Below are 24,319 nucleotides of genomic sequence, written 5' to 3' on the forward strand. Positions count from 1 at the left end.
GAACACAGAAGCTGATTATGTATACGATGCTACATGCCCTGTGGCATTGCTGACTTCCTACTGATATCATGTTGGCTTTATACTGATATCATGTTGACTTTATACTGATATCATGTTGACTTAATACTGATATCATCATGACTTAATACTGATATCACTTGTTGACTTTATACTGATATCATGTTGACTTAATACTGATATCATGTTGACTTAATACTGACATCATGCTGACTTAATACTGATATCATGACTTTATACTGATATCATGTTGACTTAATACTGATATCATGCTGACTTAATACTGATATCATGTTGACTTAATACTGATATCATGTTGACTTAATACTGATATCATGTTGACTTAATACTGATATCGCTGACTTAACTGACTTATATCATGACTTAATACTGATATCATGACTTAATACTGATATCATGTTGACTTAATACTGATATCATGACTTAATACTGATATCATGCTGACTTTACTGATACTGACTGACATCATGCTGAGGAGCCTTGCAATTGAAGCAATTCATATGCTCAAACCCTCTCTTGATCCATTCCAGTCCTGGAACATAAACTGCAAAGGCTTTCTTGAAAACACAGTTCTCTTATAACCTCGATTTGACCCTGGCAAATTAAGGTGCCCCTCCCATCTGATTCTCTCCCACCTCTACCTGGGATGAAGTTAGGTGGGTCTCCATGAATTCAGGATGTTTTCTACTGTCAGGTTATGAAAAATATTATTTTGATACATTTTTACTGATTGAAATAAAACAAGAATATTTTATGGATTATATTTGTTTTTGTGAGTTTGTTTACCTCCAAGAGAGATTATCTGGTTCAGACATGATCATTTACAGTGTGCTGTAACAAGTGGCTACACGTGGGATATAGCTTCATTTCTAAGCAACAGAATCACAGACACACACACTGTGAGTGAGTGGGGGAGATTAATTTTACACTGCTTTTAGCAATATTCCATAAATATGGCGGGGGACACCAGAAATGGGCTGAACACATTGTGCCCATGTGGGGAACGAACCCGAGTCTTCAGTGTGATGAGCAAACGCTTTAACCACTAGTCGACATCCCCGCCATAGTAGTAGTAGTAGTAGTAGTAGTAGTAGTAGTAGTAGTAGTAGTAGTAGTAGTAGTAGTGTTGGTGGTGAGTATTGTAATATCCCCCCGATGATATCATTTAAGTCTCACCACAAATAACAAGAAAATTGTCAGGTTGATGGTATGGTACTAACTAGAGTACAGAGGACAAATCTATCTGCCTGGATATATTACTTCTGAAAGGCGTCAATGTACATTCAACCATTGCACACATCATAATACAATCAATGTATCAACATCAGAGAGCACCCACTGGAACCAGTTCCTACGCTCCGCCGTAGACAAGTTTAATGCCGTAGACGTTTCACCCTCTACTACTATGTTGTAGTAGGTGGTGGTTGTTGTGTGTTGGCGGATATTCCTCAAAGTGACAACACAAGTCCGTCTGCGGGTCCACAACGTTTTATTGTCAGCTGTTTAACTAGGAGCTTAGAGCTCAGCTCCCAGTTTCTAACTCGCCAACTAGCGCTCATTGATTTGACGACATCTCAGGTCTGATAATCAGACTGTATTCCTAAAATGGTAATATGGCAAGACCATGTGGAACCTCGTCCACAACCCACATGCCTCTCGTGCAGTGGTCATCAGGATCATCCTACTCCTGACCTAATAAGACCATAGCAGAAATCCACAGTCCCAGAATTTCAAGAGTATGTTTAAATCATGCACCCATTATCAGGCCAACGACCACACAGCTGACCAGTACATGCCTGACCTGTAACCTCGTTACATCCCCCATGCGGTGTTAGCTAAGAGGAGAAGGAGGCTATCGGTATATTGTACTTGATATACGACCCAGCCATTATAGTGTATGTGGAGTTATAGCCCTGTATAGTGTATGTGGTATACAGTACATTGCATGATATACGTATACAGTATATTGTCAAGATATACTGTATAGTGTATGTGGCAAACCTGTATACTGTATAGTGTATGTGGTATGGTATACAGTATATTGCACTTGATATACTGTATAGTGTATGTGGTATACAGTATATTGCACTTGATATACTGTATAGTGTATGTGGTATACAGTATATTGCACTTGATATACTGTATAGTGTATGTGTGGTATACAGTATATTGCACTTGATATACTGTATAGTGTATAGTGTATGTGGTATACAGTATATTGTACTTGATATACTGTATAGTGTATGTGGTATACAGTATATTGCACTTGATATAGTGTATAGTGTATGTGGTATACAGTATATTGCACTTGATATACTGTATAGTGTATGTGGTATACAGTATATTGCACTTGATATACTGTATAGTGTATAGTGTATGTGGTATACAGTATATTGTACTTGATATACTGTATAGTGTATAGTGTATGGTATACAGTATACACTTGATATACTGATATACTGTATAGTGTATGTGGTATACAGTATATTGCTGTAGTGTACTTGATATACTGTATACTGGTGTGTACACAATGTGTGTATACAGTATATTGCACTTGATATACTGTATATGATATTGTGTATAGTGTATGTGGTATACAGTATATTGCACTTGATATACTGTATAGTGTATGTGGTATACAGTATATTGCACTTGATATACTGTATAGTGTATGTGGTATACAGTATATTGCACTTGATATACTGTATGTATAGAGTGTATGTGGTATACAGTATATTGTACTTGATATACTGTATAGTGTATTAATACAGTGTATAGTGTATGTGGTATACAGTATATTGCACTTGATATACTGTATAATTGTATAGTGTATGTGGTATACAGTATACTTGATATACTTGATATACTTGATATACTGTATAGTGTATGGTGTATGTGGATATACAGTATATTGTATATTGCACTTGATATACTGTATAGTGTATGTGTGTATACAGTATATTGCACTTGATATATACTAGTGTATGTGGTATACAGTATAGTGATATACTGTATGATATACATTATATTGCTGTATTGATATACCTGTATAGTGTATGTGGTATACAGTATATTGTACTTGATATACTGTATAGTGTATAGTGTATGTGGTATACAGTATATTGCTGTCCTTGACTTGATATGGTGTATAGTGTATGTGGTATACAGTATATTGCACTTGATATATGTGTATAGTGTATATGGTATACAGTATATTGTATGTGGTATACCTTGATATACTGTGTATAGTGTATGTGTATGTATGGTATACAGTATATTGCACTTGATATACTGTATAGTGTATGATATACTGTATACAGTATATTGCACTTGATATACTGTATACTGTATGTATGTGGTATACAGTATATTGCACTTGATATACTGTATAGTGTATGTGTATGGTATATAGTATATTGTATGTACTTGATATACTGTATGGTGTATGTGGTATATACTTGATATATACTGTATAGTGTATGTGGTATACAGTATATACAGTATATTGCACTGTGATATACAGTATATTGCACTTGATGTATAGTGTATGTGGTATACAGTATATTGTACTTGATATACTGTATAGTGTATGTGGTATACAGTATATTATTCTTGATATACTGTATAGTGTATGTGGTATACAGTATATTGCACTTGATATACTGTATACTGCATGTGATACTACTTTAAACCCAACTGTACGTGGAGTGCATTAATTTAAATAAACGGAATATCTAAAAATATTTTAAGGAATGAGCGTGTAGTTCTGTTTTATATTGAGGTTATCGTATACAGAATTGTAACAGGGGCGGTGGGGTAGCTTAGTGGTTAAAGCGCCCGATCGTCACGACGAAGGTTACGGTTTCGATACCCAACGTGAGTACAATGTGTGAAGCCCATTTCTGGTGTCCCCCTAAAATGATATTGCTGGCATATTGCTAAAAGCAGCATAAAATTCACTCACTAACTCTTAATTCGGAAACAAAGTCAGCGTTTGCGAGACATATACAGGACACGACATGGTATCGATTAAAGACGAACTGAGGACGGATGTCCTTGTCACGGACAATGTCTGTGGGAAGAAGATTAATGACAATACAGATTTTTCAGATCACGCGCAACGACCATTATGTCTATCCAGTGCAGCCGGACAAGAGTACTGCATAAGTGCGTTTGACTTCATTTTAGACCGATGAATTGCTCGCTAACTCTGACCAACTCTGATGATTTGTTTCATAATTTTATATAGGTGGTGTACTGTCAGCAGTCGCCATCAGTCTCTGATTTGTGAACTCATATTGTTGCTGTGTTGTCCAGAGAAAGGATCTTCATGAATATCTGTCCCTAGTTTCTGTCAGTCTGGACTTTAGTCAGTGCCGGTACTTGTCACTAATACAGCAGTGTCAGGTTGAAGCGCCCAGTACCTTTGTTCCCAAACGTCTTCATCAGTAGACAGTCGTGACTGGATGTGTCACTAATAGTGTGTCCATGAGTCATTAACAGTATGTGTGAGTGAGTGAAATAAGTTGTACGCCGCACTCAGCAATACTATTCTAGCTATATGGCAGCGGTCTGTAAATAATCTAGTCTGGACCAGACAATCCAGTGATCAACAGCATGAACATCGATCTGCGCAAATGGGAACCGATGACATGCGTCAACCAAGTCAGCGAGCCTGAGCACCCGATCCCGTTAGTCGCCTCTTAGGACAAGCATGGGCTACTGAAGACCAGTTCTAACCCGGATCTTCCGGGGTATAGCAGGATGTCATTGGGAAGGAGGACGCAGCCATGGGACGGTCCCATGGAGGACAAATCCTTGATATAGGCTGAAGGTGTCTGACTCACCTGCAATTACAACCTGCACTATGGATAGATCCTTCAATGGATCGCTGTTTCTCTCCTACGGAAATCAGATGTGTTGAACGTCATCGTGGTGTGGGAGTCTATGGTTTTTGCCATACACTGCTTCTGGGCACGTGCTAGAGTTCATCTGTATCCGGCCATGTATATACATGTATAGTCTTTCTATTATTGTAAGGGGTGATTTGTGTGTTTCAGGTGTACAGATGCATAGGCGGATCCAGAAATTTTCACACACACACATCAGTGTGTGTGTGTGTGTGTGTGACATCGGATGATGACTTTGTCTGATGTAGGAGTGTAGTCTCTCTCTCTCTCTCTCTCTCTCTCTCTCTCTCTATTAATAATCTCTCTCTTTACTCTCTCTCTCTCTCTCTCAACTCTCTCTCTCTCTCTCTCTCTCTCTCTCTCTCTCTCTCTCTCTCTCTCTAAAGGTGTGTTATGATGTGTGTTCCGCCATTGCAAAACAATAACTTCAATGTGGTCTTTAGTCATTTCAGAAACTTTGAGGGGGGTTTCGATATATAGTCATAATGTGTTGTACTGTGAAGCATTTCGAGTTTGGGGTCATCTCAATTTTTTTTTTTTTTAACATCTTTAATCCTCGCAAAGACACGAGGGCCTGTGCGCAGATTGCAGAGAGAGGACAGAGGTTACGTAGACACCATCACCTTAACCTGTTGAAATGTCCGACATGAAGTGGGACAGACGACTGTTGAAAAGCAATCCCTCTTGTCATGGCCTATGCATACAGGTAGACTCAGAAATGAATGCATCTGTGAACGCTGGATATATGTTTGAACAGATACGCACGTTCGGGTTAATATTCTACAGTCCTTTCATCGTATTAAAAGCCCGGCTTTTATCAATGTCGGAGTTATAAGCCCTTGATAATTCACATTCCTCGAGCTTGTCCGTCTTTGAAAAGCCATAGTCCTCTGTATATTTCTATGACCTGATTCAAGTATTTGTGGATATGGATCTACATCTCTGTCAAGTCCGTACAAAACGGGATCCCAATAAAGTACATCCTTCGACTATATTGAACACCTGGTGTCATCCCTGATCAGTCAATACTTTAATCAGATTAGAAACTTGCGGCCACAGATTTGTGTACATGTTACGGTATTGCTGATGGTACTGAAGACCTAAACTCCGTTGGCGGCGTGAAGGGATGAGAAATATGACGATGCCTAATATGGTCATACTATTTCATGTAGTTACTGTTAGCTAGTAGTAGCAGTAATTGTTAGTCTTCAGGGGCGGAAAGGCTGTCTTTGTTACTACTAGTAGCAGCTCTCAGTTGCTAACAAAGACCTGCTTGTAGTAAGTAATATTTCCTAGATCGGGTGCATATACCTGTACGTGTATGGTAGTGGCAGTATACGTGTATGGTAGTGGCAGTATACGTGTATGGTAGTGGCAGTATACGTGTATGGTAGTGGCAGTATACGTGTATGGTAGTGGCAGTATACGTGTATGGTAGTGGCAGTATATGTGTATGGTAGTGGCTGTATACGTGTATGGTAGTGGCTGTATACGTGTATGGTAGTGGCAGTATACGTGTATGGTAGTGGCTGTATACGTGTATGGTAGTGGCTGTATACGTGTATGGTAGTGGCAGTATACGTGTATGGTAGTGGCAGTATACGTGTATGGTAGTGGTGTGTGGTAGTGGCGGTATGCTTGTGTGTGGTAGTGGCGGTACGTGTATGGTAGTGGTAGTGTATGGTAGTGGCAGTATATGCTTGTGTGGTAGTGGCAGTATACTTGTGTGGTAGTGGCAGTATACGTGTATGGCAGTGGCAGTATACTTGTGTGGTAGTGGCAGTATACTTGTATGGTAGTGTATGGTAGTGGCAGTGGCAGTATACGTGTATGGTAGTGGCAGTATATGGTAGTGGCAGTATACTTGTGTGGTAGTGGCAGTATACGTGTATGGTAGTGGCAGTATACTTGTGTGGTAGTGGCAGTATACTTGTGTGGTAGTGGCAGTATACTTGTGTGGTAGTGGCAGTATACGTGTATGGTAGTGGCAGTATACGTGTATGGTAGTGGCAGTATACTTGTATGGTAGTGGCAGTATACGTGTATGGTAGTGGCAGTATACGTGTATGGTAGTGGCAGTATACGTGTATGGTAGTGGCAGTATACGTGTGTGGTAGTGGCAGTATACTTGTATGGTAGTGGCAGTATACGTGTATGGTAGTGGCAGTATACGTGTATGGTAGTGGCAGTATACGTGTATGGTAGTGGCAGTATACGTGTATGGTAGTGGCAGTATGCAGAAGTTTATACTTTGCTTCTCAAATACATACTTCTCTAATTCAGTAAAGCCACTTTTCTGCTTCTTAGAAACATTTATATTTATAGTTTTAACATAGTTTTCTTATTTCATTGTTAAATGTACATTTAGATGGACAAACTGAACATTTGTGGACGCAGAAAGTGTCTCCTCACAGATGCGCAGGTTTCGCTTTAATATTCTGTAATCGATTATTAATATTGCCTGGTGGTGCGGCCCTGCCTGGCTTTTCTTGGCCCGGGTTCTTGGCAGTACCGACAGAAGTGAGTGAGTGAGTTGAGTTTTACGCCGCTTTTAGCAATATTCCAGCAACATCACGGCGGGGGACACCAGAAATACGCTTAACACATTGTACCCATGTAGGGAATCGAACCCGGGTCTTCCGCGTGACGAGCGAACGCTTTAACCACTAGTCTACCCCACCACCCCTGTACCGACAGGAGATCAGGCTTGATAACACAGTAGTGAAATTGTACACTTGGTATTAACATGTACATTTGTAGGGGATCATGAAATATTCATATTAACACCAGATGAGTGAGTATTGTTTTACACCGCTGAAATATCCAGAAATATCACTGCGGGGGACACCAGAAATGGGCTTCACACATTGTACCCATGTGCATGGGGAATCGAACCCGGGTCTTGGGCGTTACGAGCGAACGCTTTAACCACTAGGCTACCCCACCGCCTCTATTAACACCAAGTATTAAACAAAGATATGTGTTGATGACCAAAATCTATGCAACAAACGCTTATGTCTGTGAAATCTTTTTTGTTTATACAGTTGTGATATATTTGATTTCACTCAGTCTCTGTTTAGGAACTAAAACTACAATGCAAGGGTATGCTAGAAACTCACAAAGGTCAGCGTGCAGTGATCACTCCGTTCAATGTCTCATGTTCTTAGATCAGCGGACGGTCGAACAGTGACCAATATACCAATAATGCTGATGTTCCGGACGTCCCAGGTCATCGCCGAGAGTATTGACTGATTGAGCGGACCTCAATCCGTATTGTGTAGAGATGTCAATGGACAGTGCTGTCGGGACTCCCTTTGATCGTAAGGAAGATGCGTGGGGCCACGTTTTGTCTTCTGGGATGGCGTCGACCTGCTCACCTTGGCTGGCAGGAAGATGAGTATGTCAACATCATTGCCGACCACGTTGGTTGACAGGAAGATGAGTATGTCAACATCATAGCCGACCACGTTGGTTGACAGGAAGATGGGTACGTCAACATCATAGCCGACCACGTTGGTTGACAGGAAGATGGGTACGTCAACATCAAAGCCGACCACGTTGGTTGACAGGAAGATGGGTACGTCAACATCATAGCCGACCACCTTGGTTGACAGGAAGATGGGTACGTCAACATCAAAGCCGTCCGCGTTGGTTGGCAGGAAGATGAGTACGTCAACATCATAGCCGATCACGTTGGTGGGCAGGACGATGGGTACGTCAACATCATAGCCGATCACGTTGGTGGGCAGGACGATGGGTACGTCAACATCATAGCCGATCACGTTGGTGGGCAGGACGATGGGTACGTCAACATCATTGCCGACCACGTTGGTTGGCAGGACGATGGGTACGTCAACATCATAGCCGATCACGTTGGTGGGCAGGACGATGGGTATGTCAACATCATAGCCGATCACGTTGGTTGGCAGGAAGATGAGTATGTCAACATCAAAGCCGATCACGTTGGTGGGCAGGACGATGGGTACGTCAGCATCAAAGCCGACCACGTTGGTTGGCAGGACGATGGGTACGTCAACATCATAGCCGATCAAGTTGGCTGGCAGGAAGATGTGTATGTCAACATCATAGCCGATCAGCTTGGCTGGCAGGACGATGGGTATGTCAACATCATAGCCGATCAGCTTGGTTGGCAGGAAGATGGGTACGTCAACATCATAGCCGATCAGCTCGGTTGGCAGGAAGATGGGTACGTCAACATCATTGCCGACCACGTTGGTTGGCAGGAAGATGGGTACGTCAACATCATTGCCGACCACGTTGGTTGACAGGACGATGGGTACGTCAACATAAATGAAGCCAGACCACGTTGGTTGAAATTTCTTCAAACAGGACGATGGGTACAACATATTTTACAAAATGGTAAACCCGATCACCTTTGTGATCTTGCTTGGTTGACAGGAAGATGGGTACGTCATCAAGTTCATTGCCGACCACGTTGGTTGGCAGGAAGATGTTAGTACGTACGTCAACATCATTGCCGACCACGCTGGTTGGCAGGACGATGGGTACTTCTTCATCAGCCGACCACGTTGGTTGACAGGACGATGGGTACGTCAACATCATAGCCGACCCCGTTGGTAGACAGGCGCTTCAAGAGGGGCGGTCAGTCACCCTCGAACCGTCAACATGCCTCTCCGAGTAAATGATAGTTGACAGATCGTGGCAGACTGACGTTCTGCAAGTTGAAAAAGATCCTCTTTGAAATTTCTTCAAATTTCGAAACTATATCATGAGACAAACCTGACTTCTTTAGCGAAACGGAGAGAAATTTCTAAATTAACATTATTTTACAAAATGGTAAACCATATGGTTCCTGACTACCTTTGTGATCTTGCTCCAGGGAATGTTTCTGATAACAGTAACTACAATCTTAGGAATAATTAAAATTATCAGACTATAAGATGCAAATCTGCTAATTATGCTAAATCGTTTTTACCCGATACAATTAAACTGTGGAATGACCTACCTACAAATGCGACAAAACGCTTCCTCTGTTGGACAGCTTAAGAATCTAATCACACCACAAGTTAATACCGACACAATGTTCGATCTAAATTTTGGTTGTCGATTCTTAGATTTTAGATTGGGATGCAGTGACTTAAACAGTGATAAGTATAATCGTCTCATTTCTGATAATTTCTTGTTCCTGCTCACAAGATTATGAGGATGTATTCCACTATTTTTTCATCTGTCCTAAATATGATAGCATTCGAAACGAATCTTAATTTCTATGAAAAAGGTTTCTCCCTGCAGGATGTGCTAAATGGTAATAACTCAGTATCACATCAGACGAATATGGATATTCTACAGTCAGTCCATCAATTCATTATTACATCAAAACGATTTGATTCATAAAAGTTTTTGTAGTTTTTATTATTTTCCTATTTGTATCAACTGGCCACGAAACAAAACCAAGATAAATTGTTGATATCCAAGATTGTTATTATTCAGAGATAACTTGTTATAATTATTATAAAAATGTACATTACGCATAAATGTGAATCTTCACATGTATTATGGAGCGGCATTAATATAAGCCAATTAGGCTTGTTTGCCAATCCTTTTCTTTCTTCTTGAATGGAATAATATATGTTTAAACCAAATTTCTTATCTTAGCCCTATCGTCCATCAAGATCACTAGCAGCTATAACATTCACTGTCATAATGTGTTCCAACTGGTTTGGGTGGTTGGGTAGCTGAAGACCCGGGTTCAAATCCCCACATTGGTACATTATGTTAAGTCCATTTCTGGTGTCCCCGCTGTGATATTGCTGTGATATTGCTGGAATATTGCTGGAATATTGCTAAAAGCAGTGTAAAACCTTACTCACTCACCCACACCAATTCGTTTAAATTTGAGACATCGTCGTTTAGCCAAACACCCGGTGTTAAATTGAAATCCTGGCGTTTGATCGAGGAAATCCGGTTTGTTTCCCTGTCGGACAGCTCCATACTGCTCTTCTCCGAACGTCGACCTTTAAGCACCTAGTCATCAGTGTCAGGCTTTCCGACCTCACGTGGCCAACACGTCCCTGAGATAACTGACCCACTCTTCACAGGTGTGTCAAACTATAGGCAAAGTAAATCTATCTACATGGAGATACTAGCTGATAGAGTCGAGAAATACGTTAGTACATGCTGGGGCAACAGAATCACCTGTCATTTTGGTTGTAATATTATACTTAATATTCCACCCACTTTACAGCGAACCGGTGAATGTCCGGTTAGAATGTTGATCTTCAGTTGCCCATGCTCGTCGTAAGAGGCGACTAAGGGGATCGGGTGGTCAGGCTCGCTGACTTGGTTGACACATGTCATCGGTTCCCAATTGCGCAGATCGATGCTCATGCTGTTGATCACTGGATTGTATGGTCCAGATTCGACTATTTACAGACCGCGGCCATGTAGCTGGAATATTGCTGAGTGCAACCAAGTCGGCGAGCCTGACCACCCGATCCCATTAGTCGCCTCTTACGACAAGCATGGGTTGCTGAAGACCAATTCTAACCCGGATCTTCACGGGTCAATGCCATTGTCTGGCATAACATTGTTTTTTGCGAGCCTCTCTAAGTTTTGCAGTCGCGTTTATCTTGTTTATATTTTTTAAAAATGAAATAACAGACGCCCTGAATAACATCATTCAAATCTAAGTCATTTCGTCACTATGACTTTTTCTGTTTGTAAGAAAACAGATGAACACATATTAATCACAAAGTCCAAAGAAGTTTCTTAAAGTGTAATATTTCTTCATTACATTTTAAGAAACTTCTTTGGATTTTGTGATTAATATGTGTATGTGCGCAGACTTGGTGTCGTTATATGGCTGAAATAATGCCGATGTGACGTAAAACGTTAACTCACTCACTCGTCACAAAAATGAAAATGGGTCATGTGTACAGTCACTAGAATATTTACGTACGCTTTGGGGCTATTTACAAAATTATGGATACTATTTTATTTTCATTTTAGAGAATTGGGATTTTCATTTTAAAGAATTCGGTTTTTCTGTAAATTCTCTGCTTCAGATTCTCTTTACCGAGGGATTAGACGCGTTTCAAGGACAATATTCAATCTGAACTATTTGCATAAATACAGGATGATAGAAGGTTTAGTGTTAGCTATGATCAATATAATCCTCCCTTATGGTCGAATTTATTGACATATGTATACTTTATAGAGAGTGCACTTATTGACCTGGCAGAGTTTTAAACAGGTCTTCTTAAAAAACTCAATTCCTACTGAGATATAAACAAATAGTGGGAGTGATTGTACTTCACGTGCGTGGGAGTGTTCGTGCGGGACACGGCGCTCCAAACATAGTGTTATAACATATTTACATTACTTTGCCATACACTGCGCATCCTTAAGACGTTGTACGGAGCAGTATACTCGTTTACCAATAATCGACTCCTTTCTGGATCTGCAACTTGTGTTAGCAGATTGGTGATAAGAAATAGAATGTGGTCATTTGAATAATAAGACAATGTCACGCACAGATAAGAGACTGAAATTAATAAAGAGAACAAATGGGAAGTTTGCATACACATGCAAGACATCTGTGTCATTATATACAGAAAATTCATTGTGATTCGTGCTTGTTTACTACCTAGCGACATCGGCCATGACAATGTTTGTCTCATCGGTACACAGGTGAGGTGATTGATGCGCGTGAAATTAACACCTGTACTGACGACATCACAGACGCCGTCTCAGCACGTCGTTGCCAAGGCCACGACGCACCGGTCGATCGATGGTTAGCGAGCGACAGTTTTGACTTACATGATACAATCAACAAGTAGGTCGCGAGACATCACGTTGTCGCTCCAAGATTTAATGATATTTTCATTACGAAGAACGCTGTTCTATCACCCATAAAGCAACAGGACGTCTTTTTACTAAACCTTTCCAGTTTTTCCCTGACAGGCGACTGATTGAGAAGGTAAGAGAATGAAGGAAGAACTGATTCGTCACCGAGGAAGTAGGGCAAAATGACACAATATTACCCTACTTTGTACTCGGTGTAGCCATTGTGAATACTGTCAGGTGGATTATGTAGGGCACTTGGATATTTCCCATATATTCCACATGTCTGTCATAATGACCAGAACATAACGGTTTAAATATTGGTCCCATATTTGAATATTACAAAGATATGCTCATTTCTGTCAGCTATGAAAATTTGCTGAACCATCATAATTGTTTAAGTGAGACTTCAGCTAATGATAGCATATCTATCTATAGTGAATGTACATCTAGAGAGGTTCACAGTAGTCTCAATAAGGTGTTTGGATGTTTTGTTCATTGTATATAAGACAAACATATGTATATCTATATATATATATATATATATATATGCATACGCTCTTTGAACATGATGGCACAGGATTGATTAATGTGCAATGACAAATTCTCTCCAGGAGAGTTTTATTCAGTTAAAAGAAGGAAGAAATGTCTGAGGGCAAGTCTACATTATATTTCACTGGTTTGCAGAGTCGGTTTTCCTGCTTCAAAGAGACAAATGTTTAATTTGTTTAAATATTTTGTCATTTTTATTCTGTTCCAACTTGTAGAAAAATAAAAGATTTGAGAAATTGTTTCAAAATGAGTCAGTCAAGTGATACTGATCTGTTACAACTACAGTCTCTATACGTTCACTTGTCCTATTAGCTCGGATGAGTCACGATGGGTAAAGTGAAGTGTGGAATACACTACATTGTGAGGAGGGATATGTTACCGCACATCACACTTCCAGCACATTAACTGGGGTAGCTATAAGTGCCAGCTAAAGAAGATGATTTGAAGCGTTGATACAGTTTTCCGACAAGAAAGGTTATTTTATGATGAAATCTTATGTCTAAATGTATGAAATCTTTTGATCATTGTGTTTGGTGGTTGTGTTATATATATTGAAAACACAAAATAAGTTGTATATACTTTTACAATCCATTATGTTGTGAAGATCACATGTATAAAACCTAAAATGTTGAAATTGTTTTGTCATTGTATCGCATGGTAACAATCACTGGATTGTCTGATCCAGACTCAATTTGTTTACAAACAACATCGTACAAGCTGTAGTACTGCTGAAACAAATATATACTCATTATATTGTCACTAATTGCATAATCAGTTCTGCTTTATACAGAATTACACCTTGCACTGTATAGTACACATACACATAAGTACACATGTACTGATACAAGTCCTATTTCTGCAATCTTGTGGATAAGAAACATGTATTAATGTTTTTATCATTCAGATAGCGTGTGTATCTGTATAAACAGATCCAACTCAGTGGGTTACTGTCAAGATGCCACCAGGAGCTATACCCTTCCCATTTGGAGACTGTCGCATCTGTAATGACAGAGCTACTGGGGTCCATTATGGTCTGGCCACATGTGAAGGTTGTAAGGTAAAGTAGTATGTGAATGGGTATAGTCCTAAGGGAGCTGAGAATGAACATTGGGAAATTTGTAATATGTTTTAAGTCATATTGTCAACGTGTGACTACTGTCCATGTAGAGTCATATTGTCAATGTGAAAATGAAGAGCAATAATTTCAAAAATATTAGGATTACTTTAACTTCATTTTAGAAGTAAAAATATTAAATACCCAATTTTGTAATTACACTGCAGAAGATGTGTGTTTTAAAAGGTTTGTTAGGATATGTGATCTGGAAAGCTGGAAAGAAATCATAGACTCTTTATAATGAATGTGAAGGTTTACAAGGGGAGATAGTGTAGATGTCATACTCTGTGCATACCACTAAAAAGAGTAAGTCTTCATCAGTCCCTCTTGGTATGAAAGTTGTGTGAAACATTTGTTCAGTTTAAGGCCATTGCTGCTGTGTAAGGTTGTCACCAGCTGAATGTGTTCCAGGGCTTCTTCAAGAGAAGCATCCCCAAGGGAGATAAGTACAAGTGTTTCTTCGGAGGCCAATGTATCATCACTCCGCAAAACAGGAACAGATGTAAGTCATGTCGCTACAGGAAGTGCCTGGAGCTCGGCATGTCTTTTGAAGGTCAGTTATTGTTACATGTGATGATTAAACCTAGTTGGTAAGGCATTATCTTGTCATTAGACTTCTATCATCTAACTTGGTTTAACCCCAGGAGGCCAAGGGTATATTTCTGATGCACATTTTCATAAAGTCTGAAGTGAACATTGTGTGTTTTGCACGTCACTGGATCTACCTGTGGCTATTAAATTACACAGAAACATAGAATATTAAATTTCCTATCTGATGGTGTAAATTCAAGAGTGGTTTGTGAAATAGACACTACTTATGTGTAAAAAGCAGTAAATTTCTCTTCTTTCTATCGTAGACCAATAAAAGCACTTTTCAACCATTGTTTTAATTTGACATCTTTATAGAAAGTGTGAGCAAACAAAATTACTGCCTGATATCTGAACGGCATAAGTATATATCAAATGGATTTTGTGTGCTTACGTATAATGTTATACATTCAATATAAATGGCGAAAATGAATTTTCCTCTCTGACGTCAAATGGTGACAGAGGTCACACATGCATAAAGACAAGGGTCATTGTAACTCCGGTCACTTGGAGAGAATTTGCTGGGGCTGAGGACACAGCAAACACTAGTCCTGGTTATCAAAGTGATCACTCTTTAATCAATTTACGACCCGTGAAGGTCCGGATTAGAATGTGCCTTCAGTAAGCCCATGCTTGTCATAAGAGGCGACTAACGGGATCGGGTGGTCAGGCTCACTGACTTGGTTGACACATGTCATCGGTTCCCAATTGCTCAGACTGATGCTCATGCTGATGATCACTGGATTGTCTGGTCCAGACTCGATTATGTACAGACCGCTGCCATATAGCTGGAATATTGCTGGATGCGGCATAAAACTAAACTCACTCACTCACTCACTTAATCAATTTACATTTTGTATTTGGATTACAATAACCAAAACATACCTACTGGAAATTAAACAGCTCCCTTTTGAAAGATATTGAAAAATATAGACTATCTAAAAACAGTTCCTGCGACAATCTCAAATGTTAAAAAACAATAAGCTTGACTTGTTTTTGATATGAATATCATAGATGACATCAATATAGCTGAAATGTATTTTAGAATTAATGATCAGCTCTTTTTGGAAATTTTATTAATGGATATAAGAGGTAAGACAATATCATATGCTTCATATAAAAAAAGAGAACAAACTAAAAAAGTAGTGCTATTGATAGAAATGATAGAAAAACTGGAAAAATACCTTAATATTGATTTCCAATTGTAAAACAAGAAATGAACTAACAACATGAGAAAACATAAAGTGGAAGATGTTTTATAAGATCCAGATCAAGATAGATTGAAGATCAGGAGAAACAGTATTTTTGTAGTCTTGAAAATAGAAACTTTCTAAGGAAAGTAATGACTCTTTTATGAGAATTTATATCAATGTCATGAACAGGAAGTAGACCACAGCTATAATTTAATGATGGCAATATCCTAACAGTGAGCTAACAATTGTCTTAAAGTTTAGAAAACTACTTGAAGAACTTCTAAATGCATTAAAATCAATGGAGGACAATAAGACATTTGAAAATGTGATTCAAAGTTTAGACACCTTTGCTAGGATTTCAATTTTAAGAATAAACAATTATGAAAAGTCAGAAGTAGTCTGGATTGGGTCGAAGGAAAATAGTAAAGATAAGTACAGACCTGACCTTAACTTAAGATGTTGAAGAAAATATAAAATTAGTCACACACAGAAACTTTAAGGATTTTGTTTGAATTCACCAAAGCATCGTAATGTAATCTATTTTTAATTTCCTAATTCTTGGTACGAAATCCCCTCCCATGCATATTGATCAAATGTATGTAATGAATAGACAGATGGATGTCTGAAAATTTGGGGAAATGGTACACAGTGGAAAATCTGAAGTTATCTTTGTGTAAGAAATACAGCATTAGTTTTCACACCTACTACATTATTTGTTTCTAAAATGTATGAGGAATATAGTGATGAATTTGTTGCAGCCGAGTTTGAAACACATGATGTAATTGGCATCTCATATCAGTGTAAACACAATCCAATATGGCAGAAAGCTGACGCTTTGGTATATTTGTTCATGTTTGTGTTCGTGTATTTTCTGGAACATACCAACCTATTGTAGGTTTATCAGTGACGTTTAAAAATACAGTTAGTGATTTGATGAAAAACCGTTATCAGTGATCATAAATGTTTCTTATTGAAAATACCCATGAAGATCTGGATTAGCACTGATCTTCAGTAACCCATGCTTGTTGTAAGAGGTGACTAATGGGATAGGGTGGTCAGGCTCACTGACTTGGTCGACAGATGTCATCATATCCCAATTGCTTAGATCAATGCTTATGCTGTTGATCACTGAATTGTCTGGTCCAGATTTGATTATTTACAGACCGCCGCCATATAGCTGGAATATTGCGGAGTGCGGCGTTTAACAACAACCAGCTTATTGATGGTATCATCTGTTGATTCAGGCTGTGTCTGTCTAGCAGCACTCAGGGTGGATGTAATGACCTCTGCACGTGTTCCCTACTTGCAGCTGTTAAGATGGGTCGAATTCCGAAGATGGAGAAACAGAGGGCTCTGGACGCTGCCAGGAACCCTGGTGGCTGTGCCGAATCTCCGGACAGTGGGATAGACGATGATGCATTCAACGCTGTCGCACGTCACGTAACTGATCATGTGACCAATCAGTTGACTAATCAAGTGACCAGCCAAATGTCCAAACTTCTCAGCAGTGACGTGGCTCCCCACCAATTCTGTAGTTATGGTAACAGCTCTGGTGAAGTGCCCCGCCCTCAGTCCTCATCCTCTTATCAGCACGTAGCCACCCACTTGTACAGTGAAGCTTTTCCTCACGTACCATGGAATGATGATATTGGTAGTTTTTCTGAACCAAACAGAGATCAGCCCAAGGAGCCCTGTCCTGTGGATAACCTGGACGGATCTGGAACCTCCAATATGAACTTACTGGCAGAAACAGCCTTGTTGCCAAAGACGTCCAAAAGCAGTGTTCCTGAAGCAGCTTCAGTCAGTGATGACAGCAACACGTCCAGCAACAGTTGTTCCATGTACAGCCCGAACGTCATCAAGGTGTTGTTCAATCAGGTTGTGGAGATGACAGGCGGCAACAAGGTGTCGGAGATTGTCATTGAGAAACTTGCCAAGAAGTGCCCGGACAATAGCAGCATGCGTCTGCTGAAACGTCTGTCCAGTGAAACTTACATCAATACAGCCAGCAATACAACTGAAACCGCCAGTTCTGTTCCTAATGCAGTGAGAGAGTCAGGACAAGAGTGGTCTCCCTTGGCTGGTCAGTTGTTTACGTCCAGCGGATGTCAGTCATCAAATTGGAACAAAACTGGTTTAAAGCAGGACAGTTTCAGTCCAAGTGAGCAGCAGACAAAGTATTTTGAGAGTTCTGTCTTCCTACATGACGACGATCCTTCAGATACCATTGGAAGCACTGCCTCAAGCAGGGACATGGTATGGATGCCCAGTATGTTGCTAGCAGTGACACGGACTTCTACACCAGTGAACATCCAGATCAACAGGTGCATTCTTTTCATCAAGACATGTTCACGCAGGATCCGTCCTATCAGGTTCAAGGTCAGGATGAAGGTCAGGGTCATCCATGGCATATGGATTGTTCTGCTACTGTTTCAGCACAATCAGCACAATACACCAATCCTACTGAATCCAACTGGTCACATGATCAGGATCAACCAATCGATTCTTCTGACACAGAAATGATACAAAGCAGTGATGCCATTGACAGATCTGATGATGTTGAAACAGAAACTGTTGAAAGTTCAGCAGATGACATTTTCGACAAAGGTGGTGAAGAAGCCTTTGATGCTTTAGTTAAAGGCCTTGAGAAGGCCCTGGAGGTCGGCAGTGGACCATATCTTGAAGCCAGACATCATGCCCGAATCTTCATCCAGCAGAAGGTGAGGCCTGTTATTCAAGTGCTGTCCAGTGATTTGTTGGTATCTTTTATCACTGTAATAGTTATGTCCTCTCACTTGGACTGAAATATATGTTTGCATGTTTGAATGTATCCTTCAGAATGGATTATTTTTCTGTGAAGGTGGAGCATTTCAGTGAAAAGAGCAGTAAGTGAGGATGTCACTGTAAGTGTGGAGTATATCATTGAAAGAGTGGAGTATATCCCTGTAAGAGTGGCGTGTATCCCTGTAAGAGAGGAGTATATCCCTGTAAGAGTGGTGTATATCCCTGTAAGGAGTATATCCTGTATGCCTGTAAGAGTGGCGTATATCCCTGTAAGAGTGGTGTATATCCCTGTAAGAGTGGAGTATATCCCTGTAAGAGTGGTATATCCCTGTAAGAGAGGAGTATATCCCTGTAAGAGTGGCGTATATCCCTGTAAGAGTGGCGTATATCCCTATCCCTGTAAGAGATGTATATCCTGAAAGAGTATATCCCTGTAAGAGAGGTGTATATCCCTGTAAAGATCCCTGGGCGTATATCCCTGTAAGAGAGGAGCAGTATATCCCTGTAAGAGTGGAGTATATCCCTGTAAGAGTGTAAGGTATATCCCTGTAAGAGGTGAGTATATCCCTGTGGTATAGGAGGTATAAGAGCCGTATATCCCTGTAAAGGTATATCCTGTAAGAGGAGATCCCTGTAGGGAGTATATCCCTGTAAGAGAGGAGTATATCCCTGTAAGAGAGGAGTATATCCCTGTAAGAGAGGAGTATATCCCTGTAAGAGTAAGAGGGGAGTATATCCCTGTAAGAGGGAGTATATCCCTGGAGTATATCCCTGTAAGAGAGGAGTATATCCCTGTAAGAGGGTAGTATATCCTGTAAGAGAGGGAGTATATCCCTGTAAGAGGGAGTATATCCCTGTAAGAGGTGTATATCCCTGTAAGAGTTTGGGTATATCCCTGTAAGAGAGGCCGTATATCCCTGTAAGAGATATCCCTGTGGAGTATATCCCTGTAAGAGTGGCGTATATCCCTGTAAGTGGAGCATATCCCTGTCAGAGAGGAGCATATCTCTGTGAGGGCTCTATATTGTCCCTGTTAAAATAACTTGCCCATTGCCATGTTTGTGTTTCAGCTTCCGATGCCAAGGGAGGAAATAACTGAAGAAACTGTGAAGGACACATGGAACCAGCTGTTCCGAGGAGTTCACACCACCAATGAGAGAATCATAGGTTAGTTCAACTACCTCACATATCATGACAACATACTTCATTGACAAGAAAATGATTTTAGTAGTAAAAACATTCTTGTAGGACAAAGAATGAAGACTGTGAGATAAACTGTGTTTCAGTGTTTCGGTATTAACGGTCTGTCGAATTTTTTGGATCTGTAATGTCTCACAGAATATATAACAAGGTAGATTTTTCTAAGCGGACCTGGTGAAAGTAAAAATGTGTTTGTATACTCTTCCTTCATTGACACGGTGCAGAGTTGCATCCCAGAAACCTGTGATCTAGTGCTTGAATCCCAGACTCACCCTGAGTATGTGTCCCTGAGTATGTGTCCCAGTTTGTCAACACCTGAGTATGTGTCCCAGTTTGTCAACACCTGAGTATGTGTCCCAGTTTGTCAACACCTGAGTATGTGTCCCAGTTTGTCAACACCTGAGTATGTGTCCCAGTTTGTCAACACCTGAGCATGTGTCCCAGTTTGTCAACACCTGAGCATGTGTCCCAGTTTGTCAACACCTGAGTATGTGTCCCAGTTTGTCAACACCTGAGTATGTGTCTCAGTTTGTCAACACCAGACTCAAGGTTCCACTTTAGTAGTATGGTGTGGAAATCCTGAATTACTTCTGCCTAACCTCCTGTATCCTGTGATGTTTAACTGCAGTACTATTAGAAGCTGGGCTGAACTGAACTCACCCACTGGCTCATGTACTGTTTGTTGATTAACACCATATTCAGTAATATTCCAGCTATGTGGCAGCATTCTGTAAATTATGAGTCTGGACCAGACAATACAGTGATCAACAGGATGAGTATTGTCCCTTGGCATAGGACAGGGGCGGAAATAACCCATTGCCCGACGTCCAAGTCCAGTGTTTTTTTCTGTCGGGCAAGCTTATTTGTATATCACACTGTACCTGTGTCCAGTTGACTTTCCAATGTTAATTATGTTGTTTATTTAAAAAATCAACAAGGAAACGGTCAGTATAGTGGACAAATTATGAGGGCAAGTGATTTTACATGTGCCACTGTACTGGAGTACACTAGCAAGTTTAAAGTTATTCTCACACCTGATAGGAGTGAGTGAGTGAGTTTAGTTTTACGCCGCACTCAGTAATATCCCAGCTGTATGGCGGTCTGTAAATAATCGAGTCTGGACCAGACAATTAAGTGATCAACAGCATGAGCATCGATCTGCGCAATTGGGAACCGCTGACATGTGTCAACCAAGTCAGCAGCCTGACCACCCGATCCCGTTAGTCGCCTCTTACGACAAGCATGGGTTGCTGAAGACCTATATTCTAACCCGGATCTTCACGGGTCAATTGGTATAGGATGATGTTTGTGAAACACATGGTTGAGTATAACCACCTGATGCCTCTTACACCAAAACATCGGTCATTATTCTCTCACCATGAGGGACGCCTCCGTGGTGAGTGGTTATAAGTCGATCCGGAGGAGAGAGGAAGGTCGCGAGGTTGATCCCCCGTCATACCAAAAAGGCGTTAAAATATGGTACTTGTTGGTCCCTGCCTTGTGCTCAGCATTAATGGGTACAACAAGGACTGAATCGGCTCGAGGAGTCAGTATATTGTGTCTGAGTGGGGTATTCATGCTTCACTGCGGCATGGTATCTCAGTGGGCTAGCACTATAAAACCAGCTGAAGTCTGGGCTAGTACAAGCAGCCGCATACATACACATACACATGCATGCGCGTCGTCATATGAGCGAAATATTCTCAAGAGCGGCGTAAAACTCAGTTTCACCTCACCTCATCATGTGAAACAGTGAAATTTGTGGGGAAATAAATATAGGTGGATGCAGGCAGTGTGTTTGCTGCCTCACTGTGTGTGGTTTGAATCCCACAGAGAACCAGGAGTCTGACTATGTCTGAGTATTGTCCCTTTGACATGGCAGGATCTGGTGGTTCCTCCAGGTGAGGATCTTTGGTGTAGCATGACAGTGTATGTTGGTTTCTCCATCTCTGATATCTAACCCGCCATAGCCAAGTGAGTGAGTGAGTGAGTAAGTATGGTTTTACGCCACTTTTAGCAACATTCCAGCAATATCACGGCGGGGGACCCATAACCAAGATCAAACATTGTGTTATATGCAAGTAACTGTTTAAACTTGTGTTCCAGGTTTCTGCAATGCTGTCCCTGGCTTCTCGAAAATCAATGTAGAGGACCAGAAGATGCTGTTGAAGCATGCCTACTACGATATCTGGATGGTAGGTGTGACATTGTGGGGCTGATGACTTGATGATATCATTGTGGGGCTGATATCTGGATGGTAGGTGTGACATTGTGGGGCTGATGACTTGATGATGATATCATTGTGGGGCTGATATCTGGATGGTAGGTGGGACATTGTGGGGCTGATGACTTAACAATGATATCTGGATGGTAAGTGGGACATTGTGGGGGCTGATGACTTAACAATGATGTCTGGATGGTAGGTGGGACATTGTGGGGCTGATGACTTAACAATGATATCGGGATGGTAGGTGGGACATTGTGGGGCTGATGACTTAACAATGATGTCAGGATGGAAGGTGGGACATTGTGGGGCTGATGACTTAACAATGATGTCGGGATGGAAGGTGGGACATTGTGGGGCTGATGACTTAACAATGATGTCTGGATGGATGGAAGGTGGGACATTGTGGGGCTGATGACTTAACAATGATGTCTTGATGGAAGGTGGGACATTGTGGGGCTGATGACTTAACAATGATGTCTTGGATGGAAGGTGGGACATTGTGGGGCTGATGACTTAACAATGATGTCTGGATGGTAGGTGGGACATTGGGGCTGATGACTTAACAATGATATCTGGATGGTAGGTGGGACATTGGGGCTGATGACTTAACAATGATATCTGGATGGTAGGTGGGACATTTGGGGCTGATGACTTAACAATGATATCTGGATGGTAGGTGGGACATTGGGGCTGATGACTTAACAATGATATCTGGATGGTAGGTGGGACATTGGGGCTGATGACTTAACAATGATATCTGGATGGTAGGTGGGACATTGGGGCTGATGACTTAACAATGATGTCTGGATGGTAGGTGGGACATTTGTGGGGCTGATGACTTAACAATGATATCTGGATGGTAGGTGGGACATTGTGGGGCTGATGACTTAACAATGATGTCTGGATGGTAGGTGGGACATTATTGGGGCTGATGACTTAACAATGATGTCTGGATGGTAGGTGGGACATTATCAGGGGCTGATGACTTAACAATGATGTCTGGATGGTAGGTGGGACATTGTGGGGCTGATGACTTAACAATGATGTCGGGATGGTAGGTGGGACATTGTGGGGCTGATGACTTAACAATGATGTCTGGATGGAAGGTGGGACATTTGGGGCTGATGACTTAACAATGATATCTGGATGGTAGGTGGGACATTTGGGCTGATGACTTAACAATGATGTCTTGATGGAAGGTGGGACATTGTGGGGCTGATGACTTAACAATGATATCTGGATGGTAGGTGGGACATTGGGGCTGATGACTTAACAATGATATCTGGATGGTAGGTGGGACATTGTGGGGCTGATGACTTAACAATGATGTCTGGATGGTAGGTGGGACATTGGGGCTGATGACTTAACAATGATGTCGGGGATGGTAGGTGGGACATTGTGGGGCTGATAACTAACTTATAGTACTACTGTGGTAAACATGACAGTGTGTACACACAGATGGCTCACAGAACCGTATTCCCCCTGATAAACCTCCACCTTATAGTACTACTGTGGTAAACATGACAGTGTGTACACACAGATGACTCACAGAACCGTATTCCCCCTGATAAACCTCCACCTTATAGTACTACTGTGGTAAACATGACAGTGTGTACACACAGATGGCTCACAGAACCGTATTCCCCCTGATAAACCTCCACCTTATAGTACTACTGTGGTAAACATGACAGTGTGTACACACAGATGACTCACAGAACCGTATTCCCCCTGATAAACTTATAGTACTACTGTGGTAAACATGACAGTGTGTACACACAGATGACTCACTGACATTATTCCCCCTGATAAACCTCCACCTTATAGTACTACTGTGGTAAACATGACAGTGTGTACACACAGATGACTCACAGAACCGTATTCCCCCTGA

General features: G+C 41.0%; 1 protein-coding gene across 2 annotated transcripts; it reads left to right on the forward strand.

The window, feature by feature from the left end:
• Positions 1-12,452: 12,452 nt before the first annotated feature.
• LOC124254093 (nuclear hormone receptor family member nhr-8-like) lies at positions 12,453-22,393 on the forward strand. Of its 2 annotated transcripts, none has more exons than XM_046687966.1 (6): positions 12,453-12,909; positions 14,230-14,382; positions 14,851-14,992; positions 17,530-18,940; positions 20,075-20,171; positions 22,311-22,393. In XM_046687966.1, the coding sequence occupies exons 2-4, from the start codon at positions 14,281-14,283 to the stop codon at positions 18,741-18,743; spliced, it is 1,458 nt and encodes a 485-aa protein (XP_046543922.1). In that variant the 5' UTR covers positions 12,453-12,909; positions 14,230-14,280; the 3' UTR covers positions 18,744-18,940; positions 20,075-20,171; positions 22,311-22,393. The 2 variants fall into 2 exon arrangements, with proteins under 2 accessions (XP_046543922.1, XP_046543923.1); XM_046687967.1 differs by having other exon boundaries at positions 14,255-14,382.
• Positions 22,394-24,319: the final 1,926 nt, after the last annotated feature.

The sequence above is a fragment of the Haliotis rubra genome, unplaced genomic scaffold, assembly GCF_003918875.1.
Source record: "Haliotis rubra isolate DU_JTF1 unplaced genomic scaffold, ASM391887v1 Scf563, whole genome shotgun sequence".
Classification (NCBI taxonomy): Eukaryota; Metazoa; Mollusca; class Gastropoda; order Lepetellida; family Haliotidae; genus Haliotis; species Haliotis rubra.